The 14,135-nt window shown below is 41.7% G+C and overlaps 1 protein-coding gene across 1 annotated transcript in view; it reads right to left on the reverse strand.

Annotated features, from left to right (window-relative positions):
* Positions 1–14,135, reverse strand: part of VWA3B (von Willebrand factor A domain containing 3B) — a 225,207-nt gene that overhangs the window by 19,138 nt on the left and 191,934 nt on the right. Inside the window, 1 exon segment of the mRNA XM_066377626.1 lies at positions 13,036–13,240. Coding sequence (XP_066233723.1) covers positions 13,036–13,240 — 205 coding nt within the window.

Raw genomic sequence — 14,135 nt, forward strand, 5'->3', positions numbered from 1 at the left:
GTCTGAAATGGCCTTAAAGAGAGAAGTCTGGACCAGGGGACAGAAGAAACAGGACCAAGTGCTTCCTAGTTGGCTGTGTGACTTTGAGCAAACTTTTAACCTTCCTGAGCTTCAGTTTCTGCATATGCAAAATGAGGGGATAACCTGAATGATCTCTAACATCTTCTAGTTCCAGATTTTTGTCCAGGAGAATATAGGCCTTACTAGGCCTTCCTGTCTTCAGAAGAAATGTCAGGTCATATGTTAACAAGGACAGGGACACAAGAATGAATCTTTGTTTGTAGTTGTTACAATTTGAGGGAAATGTACCAGTCAGAACTATGAACATGAGCAGCACAATTTCCCCTCATTGTGTTCCAGAGAGATGCCTGTACCAGTATCCTACAGCCACACAGGGTTCATGTGACATTTTCCAACAGACCCATGTAAAGCTTCTAATTATTGATTGAATTTAAAATCTTGAGAATCTGGAACATGACAAAGTAAATCAATTGTTACTTAAAATTGTTACTTAACTTTGCATAAAGTTAAGCTTCCATGAAGGTGACCTTTACATAAAGTTGGCTTCCATAGCCACCTGCTTGGCGCCACCAGTATTTGCAGAAAAAATCAGCCGGCCAGGAAGGGGCAGTTGGCCACTGAGACACCAGACAGCCGCTCTTCCTCCAGATGGATAACAACCTGTTATTTCAGAAAGAAGTCCACAGCGATTCCAGAAAGGCCTTTTCTCCCTTTACATTTCATCAATATATAACAGAGAAGCCATTTATTAGAACCTATGCCTAGATACATTTAAAGTTCCTTTTCAAAACCCTAAATGAGTGTAATCACATCATTTATTTACCTAGTCCCCTTTCTCTCTAGAGCCCAAATATTGATTTGATTCTCAGTATCCTAGCCTGAAGCTGACCAAAGAAATTGCTTTCTATATTGACACAGGTACAAGTCTCTGTGAAATAAGCTGTCCAAAATCATCAGAGAGATCTTTTTTCCCTATAGCTGTCACTCATTTCCCAATTCATCTGATACAGAACAACCACTCCCTCTGTAAAGAGTCCCTCCCTCACTCCTACATGGGCAACGAGAATGAATGGTGACTATGCAGAGTGCTCTGTGCCCATTTTTACACACTGGGCATGCCACCTAAGGAAACACCTGTTACATGGTTGAGAAGTTTAATCCCACTCCTCAGATCCTTCATATTCCTGTGAGCTCTCCTGAATGGACCAATACTAAAGGGCTTTGTACCTACAACTCACATTTACTCTGCTTTTGCTTACAACTGTTATTACTACTGGCAACAAGCCATTTTTGGTTGTTCTCACAACATGAAGCTTTATGAAAGGAGCCATTAACTGTACATTATGATTCATCCTGGCTACATTCAAGTCAGCTACACCATAGCTGGAGTGGAAGAGCCATGACCAAATAAACCTACAGAACCAGCTGTTACACACAGTCTATCCTGCAGGTAGAGCACTAGTTTCTGCGTGGAAGGACATCATCAGAGCAGCTAGACATGCTGTCCCTTCAGCCACATTGCTGACAGCACCCTTCCGGAGAGACAATATCTCACAGTTATCAAATCTTGCCTGAGACACTGTAAAGCCCACATCAGAGAACATCCCAGCCCTGATCCTTTCCTGCCACACCTCACCTACGTACATGCAAAATATCTGCATGTGATTGAGTTTTAAAAAGAAATACATGGAGGATGAGGATCAGAGGGGATGGAGAGTGAGAACTAGAAGTACCAACGTTAACTCAATAAACCCACGTGTCTAGGGTTAGGTGCACGAGAGGAGATGCACGCCAGTTTCAGTGAGGAAGTCAGATGGGCAATGATGCTGGCAGTCGGGATGCTGTCCTCTGGGTAATTTGATTTTGCCTTGTCTCCAAAATCCAGAGAATCCTAATCCACTTTTCTTTGCCAGATTCAATTACCAGGTGATGTAGAGCAGGATACAAAATGGCGCCACCCTCCCTTCATTTCCTTACTTAATTTCAAAATCATGCTCTCCAGCTTGCATCAGTGGGGAGTGCACTTACTGAATGTTTGATGCTTTAACAATTTCATTGACAAACACCACTCTTCCACATGAGGTACAGAGTACATGTCTAGGATTTAACTAGTGTTTGACTCAAAATCTTGTCATAAAACCATCACTAAATATTTTTTTCCTGCCCTTAAAGCACTAAACTTCAGCTACACAAGCTGCTCTAATGTGCTCCTCTGTCCATGTCCTGTCCTTAAAGCCAACGAAATCTGAGACACTGTAATCAAGGCAATATACCAAGTGTCAGGCATGCTTTGACCATTCCCCTCTCTAGGTTACCTAATTATAAGACCAGACATTAGCACACTGTCTCTGTTATTAATTCAACTCTGTTATTAATTGGTGAGGAGGCTGGGGCCAGCTTGGAGCCAGGCAGGAGCATTTTCTGACTTTTACTCTCTCTCCTATTATTTAGATTTAGAGGGGTTTCTTCCACTCCCAGATTATTTAGGGTCTGCAGCCCTTTTAAAAATGGGTTCTGGAAAGAGAATGAGAAAGAAACCTAAAAGGAAATATGAATCAGAAGTGGCAATCTCTTGCCCAGCTCCTCTAGGTCCTGGAGTGTAAGTCCAATGTAAAGGACTTGGAAGGCTTTGGTGTGCTTTCCTTCCCAGGATATTTGCATTGTAAACAGAAGACAAACTACTATGACAAAGAAGTGAAGCTCTAAGTAGAAATTTCTGCCTTAGCCCTGCGCTTTTGAAGAGGGAGCTAAATCTCCTTGCAAAACCAGTCACAAGCACAGCAGGTCAACAATGGAGCTCATAGGGACAAAGGATAAGGCATATCAGCCAAAGCCATATGGGGGGAAGCTGCAGACAAGAGGACATGCAGAAGTCTCCTTTAAGAAGTCCTGGGTACTTAGCCTTGTTTTAAGATCCAAAGGGGTGGAGGGGAATGTTTCTGTGGAGTTGCTTTCCCTCCTCATCCTCAGGGAATAATATAGTGAGAAACACATGCTCCACAAATTCTGTGTAGTTCCACTGCCCTCTCCGCCTTTTCTGGGCAGGTCATCAACTGGGTTAGTCTGTTGCTCCTGGTGCTGCATGTGTGGGTCTTCGGGAAGTCGGACCTGGAAAACAGCTCCCTCCCTGCAGCACCACAGCGCTGTGCTGTGGGGCGGCTGCTCTGAGAGAGAGGTCTCCAGTCACACCTGATCAGTAGCAACGATCAGGGCCTTTATGAAAGGATGAACTCTGTGTGTGTGTGTGTGTGTGTGTGTGTGTGTGTGTGTGTGTGTGTGTGTGTGTGCATGTGTGTGTAGGGGTAGCAGCAAAAGTAATAAATATACATCAGATGCTGAATAAAGGGATTTCCCTAGCTTAAAGAGCAAACCTGTAACATTTCAGGGAATATTCCCTCCTTGCACTTTTAGGGAAAAATCAAAATGAAAAAAATGTGAAATGCTTTAAATATTCAAATTTGAAAAGTTCCACAGTCTTGACATCTGTGACTCAATGGTACTGACAGTTATATATATGCTTGCTGCTCTTCCAGAGATGAACAAAAGCCACACATTTGAGCTAGTTTTGTGTCACTGCTTATGTGGTCCCCATCAGCTATCTACTATAGCTGTATATAAGTATCTCACATAGGCTAGGGCCTAAAAATAAACACTGGGCCCTCAGAGACCTCTAAACTGCTTACTCTGGTCCACTCACCTGCCCTGAGATCCATTCTCTGCCCTGCCCCAGGAGGCCCCCCCAAGGACCCAAGGACAACACCACCTTCTTTCCCTTGCTAGTGCCTGGATGGGGTGATCTGATGGGAGGCAAGGGGTCAGAGGATCTTCAGGGGGAGGAAAGACTGGGGTGCTGGTTCTGAGCTCCCTTCCTGCGCTTTTCCCTCAGCACCACTTCCCGATCCTGCTAGTGGACTAGAGCTTACAGGCTCCAGCCGCCATTTCCTTCTGACCCTGCAAGTCTAGGGGTGATGACACTGCCTGGTCTTGCCAATTGTTGGGCCTCACATCCCCTGCTGGCTGCCTGAGACCTCAGCTCCACCACCATGAAAAGTCACTTCACCAACGGGAGCCTGCTTACTGCCTGGACCCAACTGATAAGCCCTTGGCACTCAGTTCACCTCCAAACAGGGTGGCCAATGACCTTCTCCAAACTTGTTCGGGGTAGAACTGATGACTATGGAAAAGATAAACCCAGTGGCAGGAGAGTGCTGAGGTTCCCCTGCTGAAATCTCCAGCAAAGAGGGTTGCCTTTACAGAAGGCAATGTGGCTGTGACTTTTGTCACCTTGGGGATCCCTAGACCTGATTTTACTTTTCTATTCCTGAACATCAAGTGTGTGACTGACAACTTTTTTGATACTATTTAGGGTTTTAGGGAGGTTTTTTTCCCCCTTTCTATTAATTTTCTTCGGTGATGGATCCTTGTTCTCCATTTTTTTTCTTTTTTTTTGGGGGGGGGGGTATTTTTCCAAAGTGAGGAGCAGGGGGCGGCAGACAGACAGACTCCCACAGGTGCCTGACCAGGATCCACCCGGCATGCCCACCAGGGGGCGATGCTCTGCCCCTCTGGGGCGTCGCTCTGTTGCATCCAGAGCCATTCTAGTGCCTGAGGCAGAAGCCACAGAGCCATCCTCCAGTGGAGCCCTGGCTGTGGGAGGGAAAGAGACAGAGAGGAAGTAGAGGGGGAAGGGTAGAGAAACAGATGGGCGCTTCTCCTGTGTACTCTGGCCGGGAATCAAACCCAGGACTTCCACATGCTGGGCCAACACTATACCACTCAGCCAACCAGCCAGGGCCCCTGTTTTCCCTTTAACCTCCATGCTCATGCTGCTGGGCAGGGTCCCCCTTTAACCCCCAGCTAACAATGGCATGCTCACATCCCAGGGCAGGATCCCCTTTTAACCCCCAGCTAATGGTAGCACACTCACGTCGGAGGGCAGGGTCCTCCTTTAACCCCCAGCTAACAATGGCACACTCACACTGTTGGCAGAATCTTCTCTCTGGCATCCTCTCTATCCTATCAAGACACATCATAGTCTCTCTGAGGTTTCAGTCCCACACTGGCCACATATCCTAGCGTTACTTCTCAGAAGCCCATCTAGTCTCATCTCCGGATGGTAATTTATCACCGAGGCACTGGTCTGAATGTGTGTGTGTCATTTGTTTTGTGATAGTAACATCACCAATGCACAAGCCAGACTTGCTATTTCCCTGCCCTCACATCTGGGGATCTTGTGTGCTACTGGAGAACAGGTCACATTTCCAGGGGAGTCAGTCTTCCCACCAGACTCAAGAATCAGCACAACAGACACAACTTCTTAATAGTGGAACAAAAAGAAGGGTTAAGGTATGATGCCTCCCTTCTCCCTTTAAGGATGGAACACTGATAACTCTAAAAGGACAGATTACAATGTAAGAATGACAATTGGCCCAATTATTTTTTGGGAACAAAGATAACAACTCTACTTATTCTGACTTCATTTATACATGTCCGAGAAATGCCTATGTCTCCCCAACTAATTGTCTCCTATATGGTGTAAAAGTCTCAAAGTCACAGCTCAACACAAAGTTTTCAGACCCAAGGTTCGTATTCTTTTCTTCCTCTTCTCAGTTCCACCTGACCCGGCCTCACCCGTACCCTCCCTCATCTTTCATCGTGTGCAATGTTCTAACACTCTCTTTCCTCTGGACTCTTTCTCATGTAGCAAAAGACTCAATTCACCATTCCTAATGGCCACAGACTCCAGCATCTCTACCAGTCACAACGCTGAGAATGAGAAGTACACATATACACCCTGCTGTGTAAGCCCGCTTCTGAGGTCTCTGTTGTGGTTGCTTCCAGCTGTTTCCAGCTTACCAAGATTTTCCAAGAAGGTCAAGTTATGGGTAGAGAGAGCCCACTGGATCTTTTTGGACTTGGATGCTGTGGGATTTGCTCTGGAGAACAATCCTTATTACTAAGGAAATGCTGTAAAACCACATGGCTGGAGCTTCCTAGACTTGAAGGTTAATTATGATTCAGATGCCTTCTGGCAATTTCCACCTCTGAAAATTCAGGACCAGCCTATGATGGTGAAATCTGCAGTCATGCAACCACAATGCTAGTGAAGAAGTTTTCAGGGGAATTAAAAAGTTCAGACTTATGATCCCTCCTTTTAGAATGGGGTCACACTCAAACAAACTTCGATCATCTTTTGCTATACATTATCAATAAACTCTAGGAGGTGTTAATGAGTAACAGGTGGTTTCATCCTCTCCATTTATAATTATTAATCAAATCCTTGGCCTTTGCTAAAAGGATTTAAAATAAGACTATATTTCTATATGAATCAGTAAAAATGACTTATGTCTGTGATTAATTTTCACTCCAGGACCCACAAGGCTTTGTGATCTTGAAATTTGGTCCCAAACCAATGTTTTCACACTGGTTGAGACCTGCTAGTGACTCATGAAATTGATCAGGGGGGCATGACAAAAATGAAATAAAAACATCTCAGAATACATCACACATGGTAAGGTGAAGTATCATTTTAAGAAATTAATATACCAAACCTTCCATTGTTGGGGGCCATGCAAAGAATGGAAAGAGCTCTGAAGATAAGCTGTCAAGTATGAGCCCCTCCCATTCATTATCGATAGACAGCTGTCCTGACAGTGGGGGCTTTGGACATCTTATGTGGGGACAGGGTGGAAAAGTGACAGCTTTAGCCCCTGACCAAGAAGGGAACAGCTGTAGAACCATTGATAACATTACACAAACTAAATGTCTCCTTTTACTCTGGTTCACTCTCAAGTTCCCATCATCTCTTTCTCCTTTCCTTCTTGACAAAGATTTTGAAACAATAATCTTCTTTTCCTATATTTGCTTTTATGACTTCTACTCACATCTCCACCCACTGTAAACTGGCTTCTGTTCCCCTACTTCCACTGAAATTATTCTGGCTGAGACCAATAGTGATCTTCCAGACATCATTCTGAGTGACTTTTCAAGACTCCTGAGTGTTCACCTTAATAACAGTAGGAGTAGTAACGGATAGTATTGGATTCTATAGAGTGCATTTCCTGTGGGGACTTGGTGCTGCACGCTGTCCTAGGTATAGTGCATGTATTGTCGCACAATCATTTTGTAGGTAGGTACTTTGATTTTTCTATTTTAAAGATAAGAAAACAAGGCTTAGAGCCCCCTTTCACCACTCTTATTCAACATAGTTCTGGAAGTTCTAGCCACAGCAATCAGACAAGAAAAAGAAATAAAAGTCATCCAAATTGGAAAAGAAGAAGTAAAACTATTATTATTGGCAGATGATATGATATTGTCTATAGAAAACTCTAAAGTCTCAGTCAAAAAACTACTGGACCTGATAAATGAATTCAGCAAGGTGACAGGATATAAAATTAATACTCAGAAATCAGAGGCATTTTTATACACTAACAATGAACTGTCAGAAAGAGAAATTAAGGAAGCAATCCCCTTCACCACTGCAACCAAAAAATTAAAGTACCTAGGAATAAATTTAACCAGGGATATTAAAGACTTGTACTCAGAAAATTATAAAGCATTGATAAAAGAAATCAGGGAAGATACAAACAAGTGGAAGCATATACCATGCTTATGGTTAGGAAGAATAAACATCATTAAAATGTCTATATTACCCAAAGCAATATCGATTAAAATACCAATGACTTACTTCAGAGATATAGAACACATATTCCAAAAATTTATATGGAACCAAAAAAGAACACGAGTAGCTTCAGAAATCTTGAAAAGGAAGAATAATGTGGGAGGTATCACACTTCCGGATATCAAGTTATACTACAAGGCCATTGTACTCAAAACAGCCTGGTACTGGAATAAGAACAGGCATATAGATCAATGGAACAGAACTGAGAACCCAGAAATAAACCCACACTTTTATGGACAACTGATATTTGACAAAAGAGGTAAGAGTATACATTGGAGTAAAGACAGCCTCTTCAACAAATGGTGTTGGGAAAATTGGACAGCTACCTGCAAAAAAATGAAACTAGACCACCAACTTACACCATTCACAAAAATAACCTCAAAATGGATAAAAGACTTAAATGTAAGCCATGAAACCATAAGCATCTTAGAAGAAAACATAGGCAGTAAGCTCTCTGACATCTCTCGCAGCAATATATTTGCCGATTTATCTCCACGGGCAAGTGAAATAAAAGACAGGATAAACAAATGGGACTATATCAAACTATAAAGCTTTTGCACAGCTAAAGACAATAAGAACAGAATAAAAAGACAAACTACACAATGGGAGAATATATTTGACAATACATCTGATAAGGGGTTAATAACCAAAATTTATAAAAAACTTGTAAAAATACCAGGAAGACAAACAATCCAATCAAAAAATGGGCGAAAGAAATGAATAGACACTTCTCCAAAGAGGACATACAGATGGCCAATAAGCATATGAAAGAATGCTCAACATCACTAATCATTAGAGAAATGCAAATTAAAACCACCATGAGATATCATCTCACACCAGTCAGAATGGCGCTCATCAACAAAACAACACAGAATAAGTGCTGGCGAGAATGTGGAGAAAAGGGAACCCTCCTGCACTGCTGGTGGGAATGCAGACTGGTGCAGCCACTGTGGAAAACAGTATGGAGATTCCTCAAAAAATTAAAAATCGAACTGCCTTTTGACCCTGCTATCCCCCTTTTAGGAATATACCCCAAGAACACCATAGCACTGTTTGAAAAGAAGAAATGCACCCCCATGTTTATGACAGCATTGCTCACAATAGCGATGATCTGGAAACAGCCCAAGTGTCCATCAGTGGACGAGTGAATTAAAAAGCTTTAGTACATATATACTATGGAATACTATTCAGCCATAAGAAATAATGACATCGGATCATTTACAACAACATGGATGGACATTGATAACATTATACTAAGTGAAATAAGTAAATCAGAAAAAACTAAGAACTATATGATTCCATACGTAAGTGGGACATAAAAATGAGACTCAGAGACATGGGCAAGAGTGTGGAGGTCATGGGGTGGGGGGGAGGGGAGGGAGGGGATTGGGTGAGGGGAGAGATACAAAGAAAACCAGTTAGAAGGTGACGGAAGACAATTGGACTTTGGGTGAGGGGAATGCAGCATAATCAAATGTCAAAATAACCTAGAGATGTTTTCTCTGAACATATGTACCCTGATTTATCAATGTCACCCCATTAAAATTAATAAAAAAAAATTAAAAGAAAAAAAAGTTATATAGATAATAGAGAGCTCCCTGGGAGGAACTCCCAAAAAGTGGTTTGATGTGATACAGATTAGCATGTTAGAAGACATAGGCTAGAAAGGGTACTATAGCCAAGAGGCCCCGAGCTGCAGTTAGCAGCCTGGACTCCAACGTTGAATGTGGACTGTCTCCACACCGCTCTTATCAAGACAGCCAAGAGGAGCACGCAGACGGGGCCCTATTAAGCTGTTCCCAGGCATGCCACAAGATTTGTAAGTAATAAACTGCCTGTGTGATACTTGCAACTAAAAAAAAAAAAAAAAAAAAGATAAGAAAACAAGGCTTAGAGGGCCAGGCTAAGGTCACACAGCTAAAGAGTGGCAGTGCTGAGACCTGAGTTCAGGTCTGTCTTACGCCGAACCCAGGCTGTGACATCTCAGCTCTCTACTCTGGGATGCTGGCTCCTTAACTTTTTTGCTCCTGTTATGTCACTGTTGGCTCTTCTCAGCACCTCTGGTGACCCCCAGATATACCTCCTTGATCTACGTTTCTCCCTTCAGCTCCAGTATGTGCTGTCCCCTGGCCCTTTTCACCTGGATGCCCCATGGACATGTAAAAATCAAGAGGACTTAAAGTGATTTGCCTGTCTCTGAAAATATATTCTTCCACTTGTCATGCCTCTTCCTCTTGAGTGCCTACAAAGTACTCATGGCCCTGGGAGTAGCTAGAACACAATGGACAAAGTCCCTCCTTTATTCCATTGGGGGAGACAGATCATAAAAAACTGCAGGGGTGGACAGAAGTAGGCTTACAGTTGTTCACATGGAAAAAGACATGCAGGTTATGGTTATTACAATAGCTTAATAGCTTTATTAACTCTGTTTTGCACACTCACACTTGAAAACCTACTTTTGCCAAACCTTTATACACATAATGTCAGGTAGTAAAATGTGCTTTGAAGAAAACAAAAATGTGTTAAGGGGTTAGATAATGACAAGGTGTTTAGATGGGTTGTTCAAGGAATACTGTGTTCCTGAGAAGCAGAGGCGGCGGTATGGAAGTGGTGCACAGTACCTGTCTCCCCAGTTGTCCAAGATAGAAATCTTTGTGCATTCTCAACTTTTCCCCCTGGCTCACCCCACACATGCACTTTCCACCAACTCAGGTCTGTTACCTATTTCCTCCACACTGTTTTGGCATGGCTCAAGGACTCAACGCCTCTCAGTGGAATGCTGTGCCTGGTTTTGGTCTTTCTCCTCTACACTGGGCCCCACCTTACTGCCAGAATAAGCTTCCCAAGACACAAATTTGTTAACATCTTCTACTTGCTGAAAACCCTTCCCTGGGAATTCATTTCCTACAGGCATGAGTCTCTGGTCTTAGGAGAGAATTCCAAGTTCCTGTATTCCAGCACCATCTTCCTGTTCCTGCCTTGTCTCCTGTTATGCCCTTGGGGAACATGCCATGCTATTCTCACCTCCCTGACTTTTTACAGACTGTTTCTTTCACTCAGAGCCTTTCTCAGACCCCAACCCTTATATTAATACACATTCTTCCAGACAAAACTTAATTATCCTCTCCAGGAAACTTTCCCCAGTCTTCTTGATTCTTGGGTGCCCACAGGACATCCACGTGAGGCGGGCCCGCAGACAGCCACGCATCTGGAGGCATCAGATGGTGCCTGACAAGTAAACACTAAACAACTATTTGAGGAAGTCAATTAAAAACAAACAAACAAACAAATACATATCTAGCAACAATTGAATAAAAAACACACAAAATAAATGAATAAGCAAAACAGAAACAGATTCATAGATATAGAAAACATTTTGACAGTGCCAGATTGGAGGGGTGTTGGGGGAATAGCTGAAGAAAGTGAAGGGATTAAGAAGTACAAATCGGTTGTTACAGAATAGTCATGGGGATGGGTGTAAAGTACAGCATAGGGAAAATAGTCAACAATATTCTAATATGGTGTCACATGGGTATGAGATTTATCTAATCACTGAGGTGTACACCTGAAACTAATATAATAATATGTCAACTGTACTTAAAAATAGAAATAATTTAAAATGGGGAAAATAAACAAACTATATATAAAACATATATTTATAAAATATACATAAAACCAATAAGTAAAACAAAATAAAAATAATAAATAAATAAACATATGATAAAAAGTTTGCATTCCAAACAAAAGAAATAGCTTTTGACATTGAAAGAAAAAATAAAATTAAATAAAAACAAACAAACACAGGAATTGAGATCAGTATAAACAGAATTTAAAACCAGGCAAAAGCCCTGGCCAGTGGCTCAGAGGATAGAGCATTGGCCTGATGTATGGACATCCCAAGTTCAATTCCCAGTCAGGGCACACAGGAGAAGCAACCATCTGCTTCTCCCCTTCCCTTTTCCCCTTCTCTCCCTCTTCCCCTCTCACAGCATATGGCTCAATTGGGTTCAAGTGTGGCCCCTGGGGATGAGGATAGCTCCATTGGAGCATATCAGCTTCAGGTACTAAAAATAGCTCAGTACTTGAGCATTGGTCCCAGATGGGGTTGCCAAGTGGATCACGGTCAGGGTGTATTTGGGAGTCTGCCTCACTAACTCCCCTCTTCTCACCCTAAAAAACAAACAAACAAACAAACAAAAACTCAGGCAAAACCAGTATTACTTAGCAAAGATTGAAACCACAGATGATGAATCTCAAAGGGAAGATCTTGTGGTATATATTTTAAACTGTCATATGGTAAAAATTAAATAGAACTCAGTAAGATTTTGGATGAACTATTCCAGGTCTACACACAGCCAACTGCAGTCAGAAAGGGGGGGGGGTTATACTGGCAACAAGTATTTAGAACCCCCAAAAGTTCATGTCCTTTGATCTAAGGATTCTACCCCTAAAAAATTATCCTAACAAAGTAGTTTAATTATATGCACCATAGAAATCATTAAAACAGGATGTGAAAAAGAAGAAAACTGTAGAATAAGCTAAATTTTAGTCCAACATTCAGTGGAGAGTTAAATATGTCAGGTTATGTACACACGCTATATAATGTTATGTAACCACCAAAAAACCCAGCAATCTTGTGATTCAGTAAAAACACAGAGAAAGTATACAAGATAACCCTAAATTAAAAACCAAAATATGAAATTATTATGGGCCCTCTGACTGTATTATGTCTAAAATATATTCAAAGAAGAAAAAAAAACTTGAAGTATCCAAAGTCATTACAAATAATAAGGCAATCATATAATAAATCATTCTTTTTGCATAATATTTGTTTTACTACTACTACTAATTGCTAACATTTATAGGGGGCTTTCAGTATTAAGTTCTTTAAGTGCTTATTTTACTTTCATAAAAATCATCTGAGGCAGATACTATTAATATTCCTATTTTACAAGTAAAAAAACCCCCAAAACTAAAGTTTGGAGAGATAGAGTAACTGGTCAAAGTCACAAAGCAATTAGGTGACACATCTGAGGTTGGACCTTGCTCTCGCTTATCTTAAAGTCCAGGCTTTTAATCATGACATTATACTTCTATTTACTGTAGTTTGATTTTGTAGTTAAAAGATGCATTATTTTAAAAATAAGGCCATAGTGAAATAAAATTGCATTTCCTTTATGTTAAAAGAAGCCCTTGGACCCTACCTGGCTTGGCACTGACCCTTTTAGTATTCAGTGTGGTGGGGATGGGAGAGAGAAGGCAGACCAGCACAGGGATAGCAGTGCTCTGGACAGGAGATGGGAAGGAAACACAGATGCCACCAGTGTGCCCACCTCTCCCGGTGCCCTATTCACAGGCACGTCCTTCTTGGCGGCCTCTTGGAGCCCCATTGCCTGTTGGATGTACATTTTCCCAGCTAGGATTTCATTTTCCAACAGCGATAGCTCTTTCAACGAAATAGGCCAATGCAGCCGTTCTAGTGCCTCATTTAAAGCTGCCTTGTGTTCCAAGTACTGCATTGGTCTGCTTGCATCTAGCCTAAGAAAGAAAAAAAGAGAAGAGACAAAAGAATAAAGAGAGTGACTACAGTAGAAAAAAATATGGAAAGATGATATTTTTAGTAAACTCTTCCCTGAGAAACATCTGTCAAAGCAGATGTCAGGTATCAGTTGACAGAATCTCAGCCATGCCCTCTGGCCCACAGGAATTTGAACTTTGATAGTTTGTACAAGTTAAAAGTCACTGTCTCAGTAAAGTAAGGCAGGCACTTTCCCCCATGACCTAATTTGATTACCTGACTTTAAAGAAGTGTGGTACAGGTGACTTTTTTCCAACAATTTCTTTTTAGTATATTTAGAACCCATTTCTTTCTCCCTAGATCTAACATTTGGCAGAACCAAGAATGTATTTTAAAGAGATTTCACACAACTATCCCTTAACAGTGACTTTGGAAAATAAAGGAAAGCAAAACTAAACAAAAGCCAAATATTTGCCTCAGTGCAGTAATCTACTAGCTCATTTTAGCTATTTTGATCTCCTCTTCTCCTAGTAAGCCTACATAAGCCTAAACTTTCTGGCTTCGTTGTTTGGGTACACAAAGAACAGAAGCTAAATTTCCTATGAGCTGATGAACTGTGAGACTCCAGGGGAAGCCAGTATGGTGTGATGGCCCAGGTCCTGGATTCTATTTCCAGTCAGACACTCCTGGAAGGAGACATGAGGGGCGTAAGGTAGAGAGAGAGAGAGAGAGAGAGAGAGTTAGAGCTCATTTCATAATTATCATTCTTACTGCTGAAAATGTCACTCTCTTTAGATGTAGGGTATGGAAGAATACGATATAAACTGAGCACAATCACAGGACTCAAATACAAACAAACTTATCTCCAGAAAACACCAAAATATTTTATTAAAAAGTGAAATTGGAGTGACAACA

The sequence above is a fragment of the Saccopteryx leptura genome, chromosome 3 (genome assembly GCF_036850995.1).
Source record: "Saccopteryx leptura isolate mSacLep1 chromosome 3, mSacLep1_pri_phased_curated, whole genome shotgun sequence".
NCBI lineage: Eukaryota > Metazoa > Chordata > Mammalia > Chiroptera > Emballonuridae > Saccopteryx > Saccopteryx leptura.